Raw genomic sequence first — 19,825 nt, forward strand, 5'->3', positions numbered from 1 at the left:
CACAGTAGAGGGGCTGGAAGCTGCTGAAGTTTCGGTGGCATTCCCTACTGCCACCCCACTGCTTGGCGGATAAGAAATACGGGTTCAGGGGCTGGAGCGATAGCACAGCGGGGAGGGCGTTTGCCTTGCACACAGCCGACCTGAGTTCGATTCCCAGCATCCCATAGGGTCCCCCAGCACCGCCAGGGGTAATTCCTGAGTGCAAAGCCAGGAGTAACCCCTGAGCATCGCCGGGTGTGACCCAAAAAGAAAAAAGAAATACGGGTTCATCAAAGAAAGGAGCTGCTGGGGCAGGCTGGGGCTCAGTGACGGAACCTTCACTCCTTGCAAGTGTGAAGCCCCGGGTTCTACCTCTGTCTGGTGCTGCATAAAAAGGAAAAAAGCCTGCTGGTATTTGGTGTTTGTGCCTCTAGTTGAGCAGCAAGCGGACAGGACAGAGATCTTGCCCCTGACACATCCCCGCAGGGTTCGGGGATTCACACCTGCATCCAGGAAGAGACCCTGAGCCTCCTGTGGGTGCTCCGAGGGACGCTGTAGTGTCCAGAGCCTGGGGAAGAACCTTGCCAGCCACTCTCCTCCCCTGTTCCCAGGACGGCCCCTGTGACTTGAGTTTTTGCCAAAACCATGGCATCTGAGCAAGCTCAAGGCCACATGCCTGCAGGAACCAGGCAGACAGGTGACACAGTGAGGGAACCCAGCTGGGTGATGGGGGAGGGGCTGTGTTGAAATCTGTAGCACTGTAGCACAGTTGCTCATCGATTTGCTTGAGCGGGCACCAGTAACGTCTCCATTGTGAGACTTGTTACTGTTTTGGGCATATCGAATACACCACGGGAAGCTTGCCAGGCTCTGCCATGCGGGCGGGATACTCTTGGTAGCTTGCCAGGCTCTCTGAGAGGGACGGAGGAATCGAACCCGGGTCGGCCACGTTCAAGGCAAACGCCCTCCCCACTGTGCTATTGCTCCAGCCGATACTGTTGAAATCAGTGTCCCCAAAAGGGTCTGGTTTCTCAGCTCTAGCTGTTCTGTACAGACAGAAACCCTAGGTGACCAAACCTTCAGACTTTCAGAGAAACTATCCACACATTCACTGTATCACTGTATCACTGTCATCCCGTTGCTCATCGATTTGTTTGAGCAGGCACCAGTAACATCTCTCATGTTGTTGAGACTTGTTGTTACTGTTTTGGCATATCCAGGCTCTGCCACACGGGCTCGATACTCTCGGTAGCTTGCCGGGCTCTCCGAGAGGGGCGGAGAAATCGAACTCAGGTCGGCCGCATGAAAGGCGAAAGCCCAACCGCTGTGCTGTCGCTCCAGCCCATCCACACTTTAATTATAATTTTTTTTTGGTGGGGGGAGGTGGAGTTGGTGTCTGTGGAGAGAGCACAGCAGCTAAAGTGCTTGCCTTCCATGAGACCAACCGAGGCTCAATCCCCGGCATCCCCTAGGGTCCCCCAGCCCCGCCAGGAGTGATCCCTGAATGCAGAGCCAGGAGTCACCCCCTGAGCATCGCCACGAGTGACCCAAAAGCAAAACAAAAGGAAAATCAGTTTTGTTTTTTTTTCCATTTGATTTTTAAATTAAATTTAGAAGGATGTTTTATACAGTAAAACTCCTTGTAGGCTGGCAGCGCGGGCCGGAGTCCTGCAACCCCTAATTAGAGAGGCAACAGCGTGGGTGCTGAGCTGCTCAGTCCGCCCTTACTCAGATCCCGCGAGAGATGCCGCCCCTGCCCTCAAGTGGGCAGGCCTCGTCCCCGCGCCCGCGCTGCCCTCCAGGTGGACGGCGAGATGGTTCAGGGGTTAAATCCTACGAGGAACATGGCATGCCTCAGCTTGACCTCCCTCCGCCCCGGGTCTCCTTGAGGGAGGGGAGGAACCCCAGGGGTCAGGCTCCTGCTGACCTCGCTCGGGCCAGGAAGTCACTCCCCGGTCCTGACCGGGGGCCCAGAGGTCTCCTCAGCCGCGTGGGTGCGGGCAGGTCATAACCCTCTCGCCTCTTTTGGCTTCACCTGCAAAATGGGAGGGTCGGGCTGGAATCGAGTCTCCCGAGTGCTGCCTGGCCAGGGACACCGGGGGCGGCTTCTTGGTCTCCCGAGTCGGCTTCGGCGGGAGCTGGACAGTCCCTGTCACACGTCCCAGGGGGATGCTCGTCACAGCCAGGGCCAGTCACTCCTCTGCTGCCAAAGAGCAGCCCAGGTGGCCCCAGAAGAGCACCTCGGGCCCCGAGGGACCCTGTGCTCCACCCTGTGCCTGCCTCTCTCCACACTCTCCTTATTTTATTCCTTTGTTCGCTCAGTTAAGTTGGGGGACCACATCCGGCAGTGCTCAGAGGTGACTCCTGCCTCTGTGCTCAGAGTCACCACTGGCAATGCTCAGGGGGGACCATCTTCAAGGCCAGGGGCCAAGTCTGGCCTCCTGTGTGCAAGGCACGCCCTCTGGCCCACGGAGCTGCCTCTCTGCCCTCACGCCACCTCCCCACCCCACCCCCAGTTCCCTTATGACTTTTCTTTTTTTTTTTTTTCTGTCCTCAACATTAGGGCATTTCTTCTCCACCTTTTTTTTTTTTTTTTTGCTTTTTGGGTCACACCCGGCGATGCTCAGGGGTCACTCCTGGCTCTGCACTCAGGAATTACCCCTGGCCGTGCTCAGGGGACCCTATGGGATGCTGGGATTCAAACCCGGGTCAGCCGTGTGCAAGGCAAACGCCCTCCCCGCTGTGCTATCGCTCCAGCCCCTTCTCCACCATTTTTAATGAGGATGCTAAGACTCGGGTCTCTCGGGGCCGGGTTCCACACTGAGGCGTGCCTTCCAAGGGGAGCCACGCGGCCTTGGCGCTGTGAATGACGCACACCCACCTGCACCAAGGCCCAGTCGCCCAGGACTTCACTGCCCCAGGCCCTGCCCCAGGCCCTCAAGGCCAACGCCCCCTGCTACACGCAGGTCAGTCAGGGGCAGCGGGCAGGTGGCACAGCGCCACCTAGTGGTGGTCCTTCCACTCAGCGCTGTGGGGGAGAGGGTTTCTCTGCAGCTTGGGTGGCCTTGGCTGGGGGGGAGGGGCGAAGTGGTCTCCCTGACGGCCTGGGAGGACTCCCAAGGGTTTTGGGGGGAAGTTTCCAAAGCATGACTGTGCATTTCTTTTCTATTTTTTTTAATTTATTTTTTTTAATTTTATTGAATCACCGTGAGATAGTTACAAACTTTCACGTTTGGGTTACAATCACACAATGATCAAACACCCATCCCTCCACCAGTGCACATTCCCCACCACCAATATTCCGGGTATACCCCCCCTTTCCCACCCTCCCCCTGCCTCCATGGTAGACAATATTCCCCATACTCTCTCTCTACTTTTGGGCATCATGGCTTGCAACACAGACACTGAGAGGTCATCGTGTTTGGTCCATTATCTACTTTTGGCACGCATCTCCCATCCCGACTGGTTCCTCCAGCCATCATTTTCTTAGCGATCCCTTCTCTATTCCATCTGCCTTCTCCCCTCCGCTCATGAAGCAGGCTTCCAGCTATGGGGCAATCCCCCTGGCCCTTGTATCTACTGTCCTTGGGTGTCGGCCTCATGTGATGCTACCCTACACTCCACCAATGAGTGCAGTCCCTCTGTGTCTGTCCCTCTCTTTCTGACACATGACTGTGGATTTTTACCTTTTATCTTTACAAAACCCCTTGACCCAGCAAGGGGATTTTTCAACACCCGGAGGAGAGAGAGTCAACCGCCTGACAAACTGATGGAGGGGACATGTCAATGCCTCCCCTCGTGTGATGATGGTGATAAGATGCGGAAGTTGAACGAGAGGGAAGGCAGAGCACAGCCACTCTCTCGGTAAGTACCAGTGTCAGCCCTCTTACAGGGGGAACCCTAGAGGCTCAGAGAGAGGGAGAAACTTCCCCCAGGTGAAAACCTCCACAGAAGTCCCATGGGGCAGTGTCCATACTTAGTCACTGCTGTCCTCCTGCCCCGGGATGCCTCCTTGAAGGATGCCCACAGAACAGAGTCTCTTCTTCTCCCATGGCAGCACTCACCCTACCTGGCTCTGCTGTGTGACCTTGGATGAATCTCTTACCCTCTCTGAGCCTCTGTATTTCTCTAGCTGTGAAATACAGCGTTTAAACTACCTACATTCTAAAGTCCTGAGGTTGCATGGTGTGTAAGAACACCGACCTCAGAATGTCCCCCCGCCGACATTTGGCATTTTTCCTGAAATCCATTTGGAGGTGGAAACCATCTTCCTCTCACTCTCGGGCGCTTGGATTTTCACTTAATTATGATTACTCTCTTTTACTTAGAGACTTATTATCCCAGATCATTATGAGCAATTACCCCGTCTGGAGGGGAAGGAGCAACTCTGCTAGTTTCATTTAATGCTTACCTAGTTCGCTTAATTAGCAATAAGCCTTGGCAAAGGGATGAGATTTATGAGGTCCTGGCCGGCCGGGGGTGTGGCGCAGGGAAGTTCTTTGCGAGGTAAACAGGACGGAGTGAAGGAGGAGGAAGGAAGCAAGCCGGGCTGAGTGGTCCGTGTAGCTGGCCATGTCCCAGCCACGGCTGGCCAGAGGGAGGGAACGCCATGGACCAGGAGGGTCCTTCGGTCATTTTAGTTGGAGGGCCCAGACGCTCTCAGGGGTCACTCCTGGCAGGGTTCAGGGCCCTGTATGGGATGCCAGGGATCAAACCCGGGTCGGCCACATGCAAGGGAAGTGCCCCGCCTGCTGTACTATCGCTCTGGCCCCTCTAGGCTGGAAGGACTTTATTTTATTTTATTTTATTTTATTTTTATTTTTGGGTCACACCCGGCAATGCTCAGGGCTGACTCCTGGCTCTGCACTCAGGAATTACTCCTGGCGGTGCTCAGGGGACCCTATGGGATGCTGGGATTCGAACCGGGTCAGCCCCATACAAGGCAAACACCCTCCCCGCTGTGCCATTGCTCCAGCCCCTGGGAGGACCTTATGAGAGCCAGGTGGCACTTGCGAGGCTCCTGCTGTGTGCCAGTCTCTGCAGGACACTGGGCAGGCCTTGTGTCCAGGCCCATGAGGCTACCAGCATCCCTTGGACGATGTGACTCTCGAGTGTGTGCCCTGCTTTCTGGCAGCCCTGTCCTGATTGATTTTGGGGGGAGCGTGTCTGGCCTTGATGCCACCTGCGGACTCCCCCTGGTTACCAGGGGAGCCTCGGGCTTCTGAGCGGGCCCCCAGCTAGAACCACTGTGGCTGAGCGCCAGGTCTTACATTGTTTCCATCTATTTGTGGCGCACCATACGGACTTTCCGTGATTAGGGGGATAGGAAGTTTCCGCTCACGTAAGTGAACCGTCACGCAGCCGTAGTGCCCAGCTGGACACCAGCTCCTGGGGGCAGAGGGAGTGCAGGGAGACCCTCCAGGCTGGACCCAATCGGGTCCTGCGAGGCACCGCTTGAATGTGAGTGAGAGCCCTTCCCGGCGCAGCGCAGCTCAGAGACCTCACCCCTGACCCCACCCGCTGGCCCAGGCGCCCAGTCCCTCATGGCCCCGATGCCCCTCCCACGCTCTGTGCCAGCGCCTGGACCCATCTCTCTAACCCCTCGCTGACCGTGCTGCAGGTGAGCTGGGGCCAGTGACCAGGCAGAGCAGAGCAGCCGATGGCCTCCCTTGGCTGGCCCTGCGCCTGGCTCTGGGCACCTTCCCGCCCGGGCGCTGGCGAGGGTGTGGCGGGGGTGGGGGGGCTTTCTGAGACCCACCCGCCTTCTCACAGGCCTGCCTGGATTCCATCAGGCCATCGTGTGTCGCCTCTCTCAGGGGGCCAGCCAGGGGGACCCCCACGCTTCCTCCGACCCTCTGTCCACTACCGCCAGGGTCTGGCATATTCCATCCACATGCAAATAAACGTCCCAGTTGGGGTGGACATCCAGCCCAGATCTTCGGGCAGCCCCCAAGTCCCCAAGGCTTTCCTGCCCCCCCTCACCCCGCCAGGGCCCCAAAAAAACAAAGAGACCAAAGGTTGAGGGTAGCACAAGATCTATTCTGGGATTTTATGGGTGTTTCGGGGGGCCTGGGGGCCCGGGGGGGCCACAGTGGCTCAAGCCAGCCTCTTGCTCACACGCTCGTAGGTCACGCCGCTGATGGTAGAGATCTGAGAGAAACAGCCAGAACGGGAGACAGGGTCAGGTCCGGGGCCACGGGTATGGCGGGAGGCAGGGTGGGCTGGGCCCTGTGGGGGGGACAGGGGGGGAGCCAGCCCGCCACCACCTCTCCGGGCCTCAGCCTCGGGCTGGGACCCTCAGTCCCGGCGTGGACTCGGCACCACAAGGGTACCGGCGAGATGTGGCGGTGAGGTGTCCCTTGGTGTTGGAGACGCCCTCCCGGCCGGTCCTCCCCTGTGCCCCGAGGGGTTCCGTGGGGTCCCGCAGAGGCCCGCCCCCTGCCCAGAGGAGCCAGGCCGTCCCCAGCCACAAGCTCACCTCCACCAGCTTGCCGTCCACAATCTCACAGGTCTGGTGGTAGTTGGGGAAGTCTATGACCACCTTGCCCCCCTCCATCTGCACGGTGGCCTGGAAGAGAGGTGTGACACTGAGCCCCAGACCTGGGGACGCAGCTGAGCCAGTGCGCCCTGGCGTGTGGGAAGGCACGCAGCATCGGGGCCTCCACTTCTGCTCTGCAGTGTGGGGGGCTACGGGCTGTGATATCCCTCCCTGGGGCTGCTTTGACGGGGGTGGGCTGCACAAGGGACCCCGCCCCCCGGCAGGGCACACGTGGGCACTCCCGAAGCCCTCACGTCCCAGGGTGTGGGTTGTCCCTGTTAGGGTGACTGCAGCACTGCCAGAGCCCACCTAGCCCACCTAGCCCACCCAGAGTGAGCCCCGAGCACACAGCCGCTATGGCCCAGAAACCTAAATAAGTCAATCAATACACTGATGGGGGGGTGGGGAGAGCTAGAACAGAGGGTCGGGAGCTTGCCCTGCAGGCAGCCAACCTGGGTTCAACCCCCGGCACCCTGTATGGTCCCCCGAGACCACCAAGGGGGACCCCCCAGCACCACCAGGAGTAATTCTTCAGTGCAGAGCCAGGAGGAACCCCTGAGCATCTGCAGGTGCGCGCGCACACACACACACACACACACACACACACACACACACACATACACACGCATGCAACCTGGGACAGTGGGCAGGATATCCACAAGTATGAATGTCAGGGCAGCCCGGAGGACAAAGCGCCCTCCCGGTCTGGGCGGGCAGCCACAGGGGACCCCGCGTGGGGGGGTGTCTGGCGGGACAAACAGCCGCCTTTCTCTTCCGTGCTCCCCAGCGAGAGACGCTCCGAAATATGGGTCTGTTTGGTTTTCTCAGGAGCAGCTCCCAGCAGAGCGCCAGGAGACCACGCCCGGCGAGGCTGGTGGGACCCCCTGACCCTGCCGCTGCACGCGCTCCCACCCGGTGAGCCGCCTCCCAGCCCCGAGACTGTGGTTTTTAAATATAGGTGAGAGCGGTTCCGGACCCGAACTGTAGCCTGGAGGGGAGGCTCTGGGGGCTGGAGCGTGGTCTGCAGGGAAGGTGGGTGTCCTCCGCTCCCCCTCCTGGGGTGGGCCCATGCCCAGAGCCCCCGGCCGAGAGGGGAGCGTGCGTGCTGCCAGGCCCCAGGAGAGGGGGCCTGGGCAGAGGGCACCCCTGTGACTGTCCTGCTTCTTCAGTGCCCAGAGCATTAAAACCTGCCCGGGGCAGAACTGCCCAAGGACTCGGCCTCGGTGCCTGGAGCTACGCCCAGGGGCATTGCCCATGCGTGAAGGCGGGCGGCCAGCAGCAGCCTCTTACCTTGAACTTCTTGCCCCCCACGGTCTCCATGTCGCACTCCTTGCCGATGGTGAACTTGTTGGTCATGGAGTGGCCAGAGGGGTAGTGCTGCGACCAGGTGAAGTTCTGCCCATCCTGTTGCACCTCCGTGACGATCTTGAAGTTGCGGCCCTTCTCGATGGCCTCACTGGGGAGCCCTGGTCCCCGGGACAAGCAGACGAGCCCGTGACTTGGGGGGCAGGTCTCCTCCCCACATAGCCGAGACCTGCCCTCACTCCCATCCTGCCAGGAGCTGTGTGGCTCAGGCCCCAGGCCCATCCCCCACCAAACCTCAACTTTTCATCCACAAAATGGGACGGCAAGGAGCAATGCCCAGGACTGCGGCAAGCATTCTATTTAAGGCATTGTGTCTCCGGGGGGTGCAGAGCGGCAGCACAGCAGGTGGGGCACTTGCCTTGCACATGGCTGGTCCCCACCCCCCGTGTTCAGGGGACCCCTGAACACAGAGCCAAGAGTAAGTCCTGAGCACAGCCGGTGTGGCCAAAAGAAAAATAGAGTGGCTGGATAGATAGTACAGTGGGTAGGGCATTTGCCAACCTGGATTCGATCCCAGGACCCCCAGATGGTCCTCTGCGACCCACCATGGGGGCCACAGAGCTCAGAGCCAGAGTGGGCCCTGAGCAGGGCCGCTGTGGCCCAGAAACCGAAATGAGCGAATCAATAAACTAACCCCAGGGGGTGGAGAGCTAGAATAGCGGGTAGGGGGCTTGCCCTGCGTGCAGCCAATCTGGGGTCAGTCCTTGGCTTCCCAGATGGTCCCCTGAGCCCTCCAAAGGGGGTCCCCCAGCATCGCCAGGAGTAACCCCTCAGTGCAGAGCCAGGAGTCACCCCTGAGCATCTCCAGATGTGCCCCCAGCACCACACACACACACATACACACACAAAAACCCAATCCAGTGAATGAATGAGTCGTATCTCCACTGCACTATCTCGGGCTACCAGCACAACCTCTCTGGGTCCCAAGTTTCCCATCAGTGAGTGGAGCTGCTCTAAGTGTTTTGAAGGCCAAGAGCCGGGCCAGAGCAATAGAACAGCGGGGAAGGCATTTGCCTTGCACGTGGCCGACCCTGGTTCAATCCCTGACATCCCATAGGGTCCCCTGAGCACTGCCAGGAGTAATTCCTGAGCACAGAGCCAGGAGTAACCCCTGAGCATCGCCGGGTGTGACCCAAAAAGCTGGGGAAAAAAAAATACAAACGAAGTCCAAGGGCCTGGTGGTTCTCTGGCTTTGTCCATCGCCTGGGTAAAGTGCTCACTGCACAAACAGGCGAAGCCCCCTGGAGCGGGGGTCCTGGCCCCCGGCTGCGATGCCAGAGCCCCGAGGTCAGCGCCCACTCACCCAGACGCTTCATGAACTCGTCATAGTTCTTCTCGCTCTCGATCTCGTACTTGCCGGTGAAGGCCATGCTGCCGAAGACCAGGCGGGGCGGGCTGAGGCGGGCAGTAGCGAGTGTGCAGGAGCCCGGGGGTGGCCTGGCTTATGAACGCTCCAGGCACGCAGCCCCCAGGTCACCCCACCGCTGGCCGACGCCCAGAAGAGGAAGCCTTCGCCAGTTTACGACGTGGGCAGGACCCGCGGGGCGCAGCCCGAGGTCGTTCACCCTGGGGGAACCTGGCTGCCAGCCCAGCGCCAGGCCTGCAGGGGGTGTGGGGCCACCAGCTCGGCGCTCCTGACCTCCGTCAGCGCTGTCTGCCCCCGCCGCCCGGCTCCACCCCGAGAAGTGGGTCCTGCTGGCTAAGACACACAGCGGCCCGGGCAGCGAGGGGCCCCGAGGGGTCACTCTCTCGAGCTCATGTCTTCTTTTTTTTTTTCTGACTTTTTTGGGTCCTACCAGGCAAGGCTCAGAGGTGACTCCTATCTCTGCATCTGGCGGTGCTCAGGGGACCCTATGGGATGACGGGGATCAAACCTGGTTCGGCCACGTGCATGTCCTCCCCGATGGACAATCTGCTCTGTCCCTAGAATATAATTTTTTTTTTTTTTTTGCTTGTTGGGTCACACCCGGCAATGCACAGGGGTTACTCCTGGCTCTGCACTCAGGAATTAACCCTGGCAGTGCTCAGGGGATCATATGGGAAGCTGGGAATTGAACCCGGGTAGGCCGTGTGCAAGGCAAACACCCTACCTGCTGTGCTATCGCTCCAGCCCTAGAATCTAAAATTTTTATATTATTTACTCTCCTTCCTTCCTGGGGGAGGGAGAGTGTGGCTACAGTAGCGTGCATCTGTGCCTAGAAATGCTAGCCTACGTGAGAATTTCCCTTTCTTAGTCTTTTTGGGCTGGAGTGATGGATAGCACAGCGGGTAGGGCCTTTGCCTTGCACGCAGCCGACCCAGGTTCGATTCCTTTATCCCTCTCGGAGAGCCCAGCAAGCTACCGAGAGTATCCCGCCCGCATGGCAGAGCCTGGCAAGCTACCCATGGCATATTAGATATACCAAAAACAGCAACAAGTCTCACAATGGAGACGTTACTGGTGCCCGCTCGAGCAAATCGATGAACAACAGGATGACAGTGACAGTGACAGTCTTTATGGTGGTGGGATGACAGTGCTACCATCCGCTGCTGACGGGTGGGTGTTTTACACGGATCATCTCACTTTTTTGTCTGTTTTTCTTTTCAGTTCGATTTTGGGGCCACACTCAAGGGTGCTCCGGGCCTGCCGCCCACCCTGTACTCAGGAGTTGCTCCTTGGAGTACCAGAGGTTCCCTTTGGTGCTGAAGAAGGAACCTGGGAGGGCCGATGCACAAAGCATGCCCTCAGCCCGTTGAGATAGTGCCCAGGCCCCAGATGGTCTCACTGAAACGTCAGATCTACTCCAGGAAGTATAGTTGTCTCATTCTACCAAGGGGCAGACAGAGATTCAGAGAAGGTAAGTAGAGGCTAGAGAGATAGCGCTTGCCTTGCCCACACCTGACCTTGGTTTCATCCCCAGCATTCCGTGTGGTCCCCTGAGCCTACCAAGAGTAATCCTGAGTCAAGAGTAAGGCCTGAGCACTGCTGGGTGCGCACACACACACACACACACACACACACACACACACACACACACACACACACACCTGCAAACAAACAGAAAAACAAACCAGACAAGGTAACTTACCCAAACTCACAGAGACGCAGTGTGCCAGACATAGATTTGCTACTAAAAGCTTTCAACATCATTTAAGGACATCTTTTTTTAAATCCCTCCTGGTGAGTTAAGGAGTTGACCTTTCTGATCCCCCGTGACACGTTGCAGTTCCCTGAGCACCTCCAGGAATGATTCCTGAACACAGAGCCAGGTTGCCCCTGCTAAAAGTATAAAATAAAATAAAATTTTTAAAGTTTTTTTATTCTCTTCCTCCCTCCACCTTTTTTTTCTTTTATTTTCTTTCTTTTTTTTTTAAGTAAAACAGATTTAATTTGGCGTTTCTTTTTTTTGTTTGTTTGTTTGTTTTTGGGTCACACCTGGCGATGCACAGGGGTTACTCCTGGCTCTGCACTCAGGAATTACCCCTGGCGGTGCTCAGGGGACCATATGGGATGCTGGGATTTGAACCTGGGTCGGCCGTGTGCAAGGCAAACGCCCTACCCGCTGTGCTATCTCTCCAGCCCCTAATTTGACGGTTTTGAGGAAGGGAAAAGAGGGAAAGAAAATGAGAGAGAGAGGCTGGAGCAATAGTACAGCTGGTAGGGCACTTGCCTTGCACACGACCAACCCAGGTTCAATTCCCAGCATCCCATATGGTCCCCTGAGCACCACCAGGAGTAATTCCTGAGTGCAGAGCCAGGAGTAACCCCTGTGCATCACCAGTGTGACCCAAAAAGGAAAAAAAAAAAAAAGAAAGTGAGGGAGAGTAAAGGGTCAAGAGAGAATGTGGAGACAAAGGCGGAGAAAGCCCCTACACACAGCCCAGCATTAGATACAGATGCATGAAAGTCCCCATCTCAAGAGGGGAGCTGTGGGCACCAAATGTTTTCAGCTGCGTGGGCACAAGCAGCACCTGGGCTCGGGCAGCATATGCACCTTCCCTCGAGCCCTTGGTCTCTTCCTTTCTTTCTCAGCAACCCTGTTTATAAATATATACAGTCCACCGGCTGGAGAGATAGTACAGGGGTCACAGTGCTTACCTCGCATGCAGCCAACAGGGATGAGTCCCAAGCATCCCATGTGGTCCCCTGAGTACCCCCACAAATAATCCCTGAGTGTAGATCCAGGAATAACTGCTGAGCATCGCCAAGTATGGCACAAAAGACAAACAAACAAAAAAGATATATACTGTCACCATGTAAATGCAATAGTATATATCTATTTTTCTTTGCTTGGCATTAGCCTATAAACACAGTCCCACATTTTAACAAACCACCACATTTGCTGCTACACATTGCTGCTTATCCTGCGACTTTTAGGGAGATGCTAGCTCACCTCAGTAAATGAACTTCTTTCTAGGGCTTACAGTATCTCCTTGAATGGGCACTGGTGGAGGGATGGGTACTCAATCATTGTATGACTGAAATGCAAACATAAAAATTTGTAAGTATGTAACTAGACTTCACAGTGATTCATTAATTAAAAAAATAAATTAAAAAAATAAAGTATCTCCTTGAGCGGAAGCACAAAGTGAAAGTATCTAGGACATATCATCCTTAAGATAGATGTTTGCCAAGTCGGAACTGAGCTGTTCTACACCCAGACGGCCTAGGGGCCAAATTGCTCAGGACTCAGTATCCAGAAATCTTTGGTACTTTCCTCAGGTGGCCTTTCCCCCAGCTTCACATATTGTGTCCTCTTAAAAATCCACCTCTTGGGGGCTGGAGCAATAGCACAGTGGGTAGGGCTTTTGCCTTGCATGCAGCTGACCTGGGTTCGATTCCCAGCATCCCATATGGTCCCCTGAGCACGGCCAGGGGTAATTCCTGAGTGCATGAGCTATCTCTCCAGCCCCTAATTTGACGGTTTTGAGGAAGGGAAAAGAGGGAAAGAAAATGAGAGAGAGAGGCTGGAGCAATAGTACAGCTGGTAGGGCACTTGCCTTGCACACGACCAACCCAGGTTCAATTCCCAGCATCCCATATGGTCCCCTGAGCACCACCAGGAGTAATTCCTGAATGCAGAGCCAGGAGTAACCCCTGTGCATTGCCAAGTGTGACCCAAAAAGCAAAATAAAATAAAATAAAAAATTCACCTATTGGGCCAGAGAGATAGCACAGTGAGTAAGGCAAAATTTGCCTTGCACATGGCTGACCTGGGTTCAATCCCAGGATGATACCCATATGGTCCCTTGAGCATGAATGTAATAGCCTGTGCATCACTGGGTATGACCCAAAAAGGAAAAAAAATCCACCTCTTAGCTTTGGGTCACCGGGGCTAGAGCGATAGCAAAGTAGGTAAGGCGTTTGCCTTGTACTCGGTCAACCCATGTTCGATTCCCAGCATCCCTTATGGTTCCCTGGGCACTGCCAGGAGTAATTCCTGAATGCAAAAGCCAGGAGTAACCCCTGAGCATCGCCGGGTGTGACCCAAAAAGCAACTAAAAAAGCTTTGGGTCACCTTTGTAGAGGGAAGGGTCATTTAACCTTCTGACTATGAAAATAATAGAACAGTAGAAAATTTAAGAGGCAGCAAACACAGACAAACTGAAATCTGCCTACACCCCCTCCCCAGGGTCTTATTTTCCCGTGGCACATTATTACATATGCATAGTTTGAAAAATAAGAAGCTCAGAGGCTGGAGCAATAGTGCAGGACAGTTGTCTTGCATGCCATCAACCCAGGCTCAATCCCCGGCACTCCACGTGGCCCCTGAGTCCCGCCAGGAGTGATCCCTGAGCACAGAGCCCGGAGTCACCCGGATCACTGCTGGGTGTGGCCCAAGAACCAAAATAAGATAAAAGTTTGAATTTCCCCGAGACTGCTGTGACTCGCGGAACTATAATCATCCCCACGGTTCCCTGGTGCGCACAGACCTTGTTGTTGCTCTTCTTTCTAAAACAGAAGTGAAACCCGGGGGATGTTTTGAATTCATCTTTTCTGACCTCTCAGCGGTATTCGCTATGGAAAAGGGTTTCCAGGTGGGTGAAGCCATTCTATCACCTGTCCAGGCGTGGGAGCCACAGAGCCACTGGTAAACCTCAGAAAAAAATGGTTTAACAGCCATAATTGGGACATCAGTTCGCCCTAAGGTGACAGCAGAGGCGGTGGGAGGGGTGGGTATTTCGCTGGAGGGACTGAGAGGGGCAGGAGGTGGAGTCCCGGGGTCACTCATTGTGGGGGAAGTGGCCGCTGTGGCGTTTCACCTTCCTGCCTGGTTCATCTTGCATCCATCTTTCCAAATTCAAATTGTCCTTCCAGTGAATTCTGTGAATGACCTTCCCCAGGGAACCCATAATTCCAGCCTGTGGGGTTACCCGTTTTAGGACACCCCACTGTGCCGAGCCTCTGCTTGTAATGGCCAGAGGAGAGAGGTGGGGGTGGGGGATGGCTAATAGCCCCAGGACCTGATTTTCCTGAGTTAGGGCTGCGGTTTGCTAGACTCTGGACTCACCCATGTCTGTCCTCAAATCTCAGGGGAGACCCAGGTTGATAAATGGGCAGTGACCACATGGAGGGACTCTGGGAGTCAGACGCCCGGTGTTCCCTCAGGGCCCAGCTAATCAGGGAAGGGTCAACCCCAGAGTCTCACATGCATGGCAAGTGCTCTAGCCCTGCACCGAGCACCCAGCCCTTGGCTTGCTCATTACTAGGTGCGGGCTGGGCCAGCGCCACAGAACAGCGGGGAGGGCATTTGCCTTGCATGCATCATCTGACCCCGGATCCATCCCCGGCATCCCATACGGTCCCCTGGGCAACCGCCAGGACTGATCCCTGAGTACAGAGCCAGGAATAGCCCCTGATCATACCTGGGTGCGGCACCGAAAGAAAAACAGCAAAACAAAAGAACCAGAGGCTGGAGAGAGAACAGTGGGTAGGGTGCCTGCCTTGTGCCCGCTCCCCGTGTGCCCCCTGGCCCTGTCAGCCCCCACTAAGCCAGCCGTGTGTGCCATCTCCAACACTCGATTCCGGGGATCATTGCTGTTATGTTTTTAGGATGTTGATGTTGAAGCCACAGCCAGGAGTGCTCAAGGGCTTCGTGCCTGGCAGTGCTCAGCAAACCATGCAGTGCCACGGCTGGACCCCAGCCTCCCCCCTGCAGAGCCCGTGCTCTCGCCTCCGCGCCGAGCCGTGTCCCTGCCTCTCCAGACTTCAGAAGAGAGTCGGTGAGGGCTTGTGGCCAAGGGCTAGGCTCAGAAGCCGGGGGCTAAGTGCTCCCTGCATGGCACGGTTCCTCTCCTGCCTGCCTCTTGTTCTGGACTTCTCTTTCGGTGTCGTTGTGGCATGAATATAACAAGGTTGTCATTTATCTCCCAGGTCCGGTGACATCCCTCCAGGGAGAGAGGCTGCATTTCGCACTTCCAGTGGCCGCATACCTGCTAGGCACCACGAGACCACAGATTTTTGTGTTTGATTTCTTAGTGTCAGACATCGAGGCTGTGTTCATCACAGTGTGGGCCTGGTCACAGGGTGCTGAGGGTGTGAGGGGGCAGTTTCTGGGCCAGCGGGGGGCGGGCGCTTGCCTTGCTTGCAGCAGGCCCGGGCTGGATCTCGGGCATGCTGTACGGTACCCCCCGAGCACCACCAGGTGAGATCCCTGAGTGCAGAGGCAGGAATGAGCCCTGAGCACTGCTAGGTGTGACCCCAAAACAAAACAAAACAAGGGGCCGGAGCGATAGCACAGCGGGTAGAGCATTTGCCTTGCACGCGGCCGACCCGGGTTCGATCCCCGGCATCCCATATGATCCCCCAAGCACTGCCAGGAGCAATTCCTGAGTGCAAAGCCAGGAGTAACCCCTGAGCATCGCTGGGTGTGACCCAAAAAGCAAAAAAAAAAAAAAAAAACACAGAGGGAGGGGCCAGAGGAATAGCATAGCAGGTAGGGCATTTGCCTCACACACGGAAGACCCAGGTTTGGTTCACGGCATCCCAGAGGGTCCCTGAGCACCGCCAGGAGCGAATCCTGAGTGCAGAGTCAGGAGTAACCCCTGAGCATTGCCGGGTGTGACCCAAACCAAAAAAAAAAAAAAAAAAAAGTGGGAACTCTGGGTCCCAGCAGATCTACCCTAGTGACTCTGCTCCCTGAGAACGTTCCAGAAGGGGTAAATGAACTCATCACACCACTCTCTTCCTTTCCTCAATTAGGGTTGTGTGTTCCCTCCCTAAGAACTTTCCAGAAAGGGTAAATGAACTCAAACGGCCTACGGCCTGTGTATTGCTGTATTACTGTGAGGTTTTATGGGGCAATTTACCCGGCAGAGCGACCCTACCCTAGTGGAGATAACAAAGGGCCCCGGAGCTGATCCACCCGGACCACCCCGACCTCCCACCTGGACTCTGGCTCCTGCCTCAATCAGCCCGGGAGATTCTGGGAAACAGCGCGGGTCAGCGAGGTACAGCTGCACCTGGCCTCCTGCCCTCCTCCCCGGGGCCCCGCTTCCGCTGGCTCTAGATATGGCTCCCCAGAGAACGGATTCTCTTTCCCCTACTCATTCATTCTTTCATTCATTCATTCATTTGCCCCCTTCCCTTCCCTTTGCCGGTCTGCACACATGCCCAGTCTCAGTGCTCACGCATCGGTTTGTGGTGCTTGAGGTGGGTTGCACAGCCAGCCAGGGTGCTGCCCACCCAGTGGGTGTGCTCCTCTCACGCGGACGCTCACACTCCCGGGGCACGGGCACCCTTCCCTGGCTGAGCTGCTCCAACGTCTTCTGAGGCGCGGAGCCCGGTAGGAGCTGCTCCTCACTGGGGGTGCTCACACACTCCCCGTTTGATTCACAAACACCACACCTGAGCACTGCTAAGAGAGACCCCTGAACACTGAGTCAGGAGTAAGCTCTAACACCACCAGGGGTGGCCATAAAAAAGTAGGAAAGGGGCTGGAGTGATAGCACAGTGGGGAGGGCGTTTGCCTTGCACGCGGCCGACCCGGGTTCGATTCCCAGCATCCCATAGGGTCCCCTGAGCAGCGCCAGGAGTTATTCCTGAGTGCATGAGCCAGAAGGAACCCCTGTGCATTGCCGGGTGTGACCCAAAAAGCAAAAAGTTAAATTTAAATTTAAAAAGTAGGAAAGAGGGGCTGGAGCAATAGCACAGCGGGGAGGGTGTTTGCCTTGCACGAGGCCAACCCAGGTTCGATTCCCAGCATCCCATAGGGTCCCCTGAGCAGCGCCAGGAGTCATTCCTGAGTGCATGAGCCAGGAGTCACCCCTGTGCATTGCCGGGTGTGACCCAAAAACAAAACAACAACAACAAAAAAAAGTAGGAAAGAAAGGACAGGTCGAAGGGGAAATGGTGCGGACAGGGAATAGCTGTCTGCTCTGTGGATTCCTCGGCTCCCCAGGGCAGGGAAAGGAGACTCACGCCCCCCTTAGAGAAGGCCAACTCCAAGCGGCTGGAGGAGGAAGCTGAAAGGTGAATCCCAGTCTGTCCACAGCCTTCCCTCCACTTGTGGCAGGCAGGGAGTTCTACTCCGGGCCGGGGCCGCCTTGCCCCAGAGCCTCCTGCGGGCGGCCACCCCCGGCCATCACCAGCAGGCTGAGCGGGAGGCGTTCCTGGTTCCTGCCCTGTCCCGGGAATCATTCCTAATGGATCTCTCATGAACTGCTCAGCTGCGAGTGCGCTGTGTGATTCTGCAGGACTCTCGCGACCGTTCAGCCTTCATAAGCCTCTAGTTATCGGGACCTACTATTGCTCCGAGCTCATAACCAGGAGGAAAGTCATTACCGGGAGCAGGCAGTTTGGACATTCAGAGCCCCCAGGACGGGGCCGGCTAGAGGACAGGGTCTTGCTCTGCCCACAGACGCCTCCAGCTCCTTCCCTGGGATCACGCATGGTTCCTGAGCACCGCCAGGAGTCATCCCTTGCCGCAGCCCCATCTTGGGGCCCAAACGCCAACATTTGTTTTTTCTAATTATTATTATTTGGGGGCTGGAGTGATAGCACAGCGGGTAGGGCATTTGCCTTGCACGCGGCCGACCCGGGTTCAAATCCCAGCATCCCATAGGGTCCCCTGAGCACCGCCAGGGGTGATTTCTGAGTGCATGAGCCAGGAGTGACCCCTGTGCATTGCTAGGTGTGACGCAAAAAATTAAAAAAATAAAAAATAAAAAAAAATTTAAAAATTATTATTATTTTTAGTTTGGGGGCCACACCCAGAGATGTTCTGGAGTTACTCCTGGCTCTACACTCAGGAGAAATTACTCCCAGCGGGCCCCATGTGGGATGCCAGAGATGCAAGCACCCGACCCTCTATACTAGCTCTCCAGCCTCCAATTTTTTTATTTTTACTTTTTTAATTTCTGTTTTTCATCAGAGAGACCAGGAAGCAGTCGCCCTGACGTGGTTCTCCTGGGGAACAGCCAGGCGGTTCTGAGAGCTGACCCAGCAGTGGTTTCCCTCGCTGCGTGCGTGTTCAGGCAGGCCAGAGCTGTCCAGGCTTGCCTGCTGGGCGGTGGCCCTGGCCTCGCAGGGGACTACCCGGATGAAGTCCTTTCATCTGAGAGCAGCCGGAGGTTGAAAGGCGACCAAAGGTGACCGCCCCGACCACGCCTGGGGCTCAGGAAGTAATCACAGACCGTTTATCTCATCTGATGATCAAGGATGCCACCTCCGTCATCCAGCCCTTGGCAGATAAGAAGGTTGAGGTCCACAGGGGGAGGTGGCACGCCTGAGGTCACTGGCTTCCAGGATCCAGCCCCCAGGGTCTGCATTCCCTGCTGACCTCTCCTCTGCCCTCCAGACCCTGGGCTTCCCGCCACCGAGGTCTGCGAGTGAGGGAGAGCTTTCCTGTTCGTGGGTCTGACTCAGCACACAGCACCCTGGGAAAAACATCCCTGACTGCCCCCCCCCAAGCACCCAGTCCCATGTTCATTTAATGACGTCCTTCCTGTCTCCCCCTGAAAGCACGTTTTTTCCCCACTCTCTTGAAAACCACTGTATATTTTGACTAAACTATGAATTTAAAAAAGATTTTTTTTCTTGCTTTTTGGGTCATAGCCAGCAGTGCACAGAGGTTACTCCTGACTTTGCATTCAGGAATTACTCCTGGCCATGCTCGGGGGGCCATATGGGATGCTGGGAATCGAACCCGGGTTAGCTGTGTGCAAGGCAAACACCCTACCCGCTGTGCTATTGCTCCAGCCCCTGAATTTTAAAAAATTTTTGATTTTTTTTTTTTTTTTTGCTTTTTGGGTCACACCTGGCAATGCTCCGGGCTGACTCCTGGCTCTGCACTAAGGAATCATTCCTGGCGGTGCTCGGGGGACCATATGGGATGCTGGGAATCGAACCTGGGTCGGCCGCGTGCAAGGCAAACGCCCTCCCCGCTGTGCTATTGCTCCAGCCCCTGAATTTTAAAAAATTTTTAATGTAAGGGTTGAACCCAGGGCCTCACACAGGCAAGGCAAGTGCTCTACCACTGAGTCACATCCCTGCCATTCTTTCTCTAGCGTGAAGTGATTTTTCTCCTGGGGGTAGAAGTAGCGCTACTGGGCGTGGCCCTTAAAGTAAAATGTCTTGTCTGTGGGTTCTGAGCCAGGAGTTTGGCCTGATGAGTTCCTTTGACAGAGGAAGGGGAAGCAAAGCCCGTGACAGGCAGGCCAAGTGGACAGATAGCCCGGGGTCCTTGCCCCTTCCCCAGATTTACCCTCTGCTACAAGCTCATTATCACTGGACCCCCTCACACACACACACACACACACACACATACAGAGCCCCCGCATGCTGAGAAACCATTTCTGCACATGGCATGAACCAGCACCAGGGCTACGAGCGCAGGAAACGCCCCGTTCCCGGGTGAGGCCGCCATCCCGGCCCCAGCCTTCCCAGCTCTCAGGCCCTCTCCCTGTCATGTGTGGTGTCATTAATCATGTCGCCATTGATCACACCACCCCGCACAGAGCACG

General features: G+C 56.1%; 1 protein-coding gene across 1 annotated transcript; it reads right to left on the reverse strand.

Moving 5' to 3' along the window:
- Positions 1-6,075: 6,075 nt before the first annotated feature.
- On the reverse strand, positions 6,076-9,252 carry FABP6 (fatty acid binding protein 6). Its single transcript, XM_004611466.2, has 4 exons — positions 9,186-9,252; positions 7,808-7,983; positions 6,458-6,547; positions 6,076-6,129 (listed from the first exon to the last, which is right to left on the reverse strand). Exons 1-4 carry the CDS (start codon positions 9,250-9,252, stop codon positions 6,076-6,078), a joined length of 387 nt encoding a protein of 128 aa, XP_004611523.1.
- Positions 9,253-19,825: the final 10,573 nt, after the last annotated feature.

The sequence above is a fragment of the Sorex araneus genome, chromosome 2 (genome assembly GCF_027595985.1).
Source record: "Sorex araneus isolate mSorAra2 chromosome 2, mSorAra2.pri, whole genome shotgun sequence".
In the NCBI taxonomy this organism is placed as follows: Eukaryota; Metazoa; Chordata; class Mammalia; order Eulipotyphla; family Soricidae; genus Sorex; species Sorex araneus.

Coding starts and splice junctions, on each gene's coding strand:
- FABP6 (XM_004611466.2), bottom strand. CDS start 9,252: ATGGCCTTCACCGGCAAGTACGAGATCGAGAGCGAGAAGAACTATGAC. Junction 7,984..9,185: donor CGAGTTCATGAAGCGTCTGG/GTGAGTGGGCGC, acceptor CCCGGGGACCAG/GGCTCCCCAGTGAGGCCATC. Junction 6,548..7,807: donor TGGGGGGCAAGAAGTTCAAG/GTAAGAGGCTGC, acceptor CCTCTCTTCCAG/GCCACCGTGCAGATGGAGGG.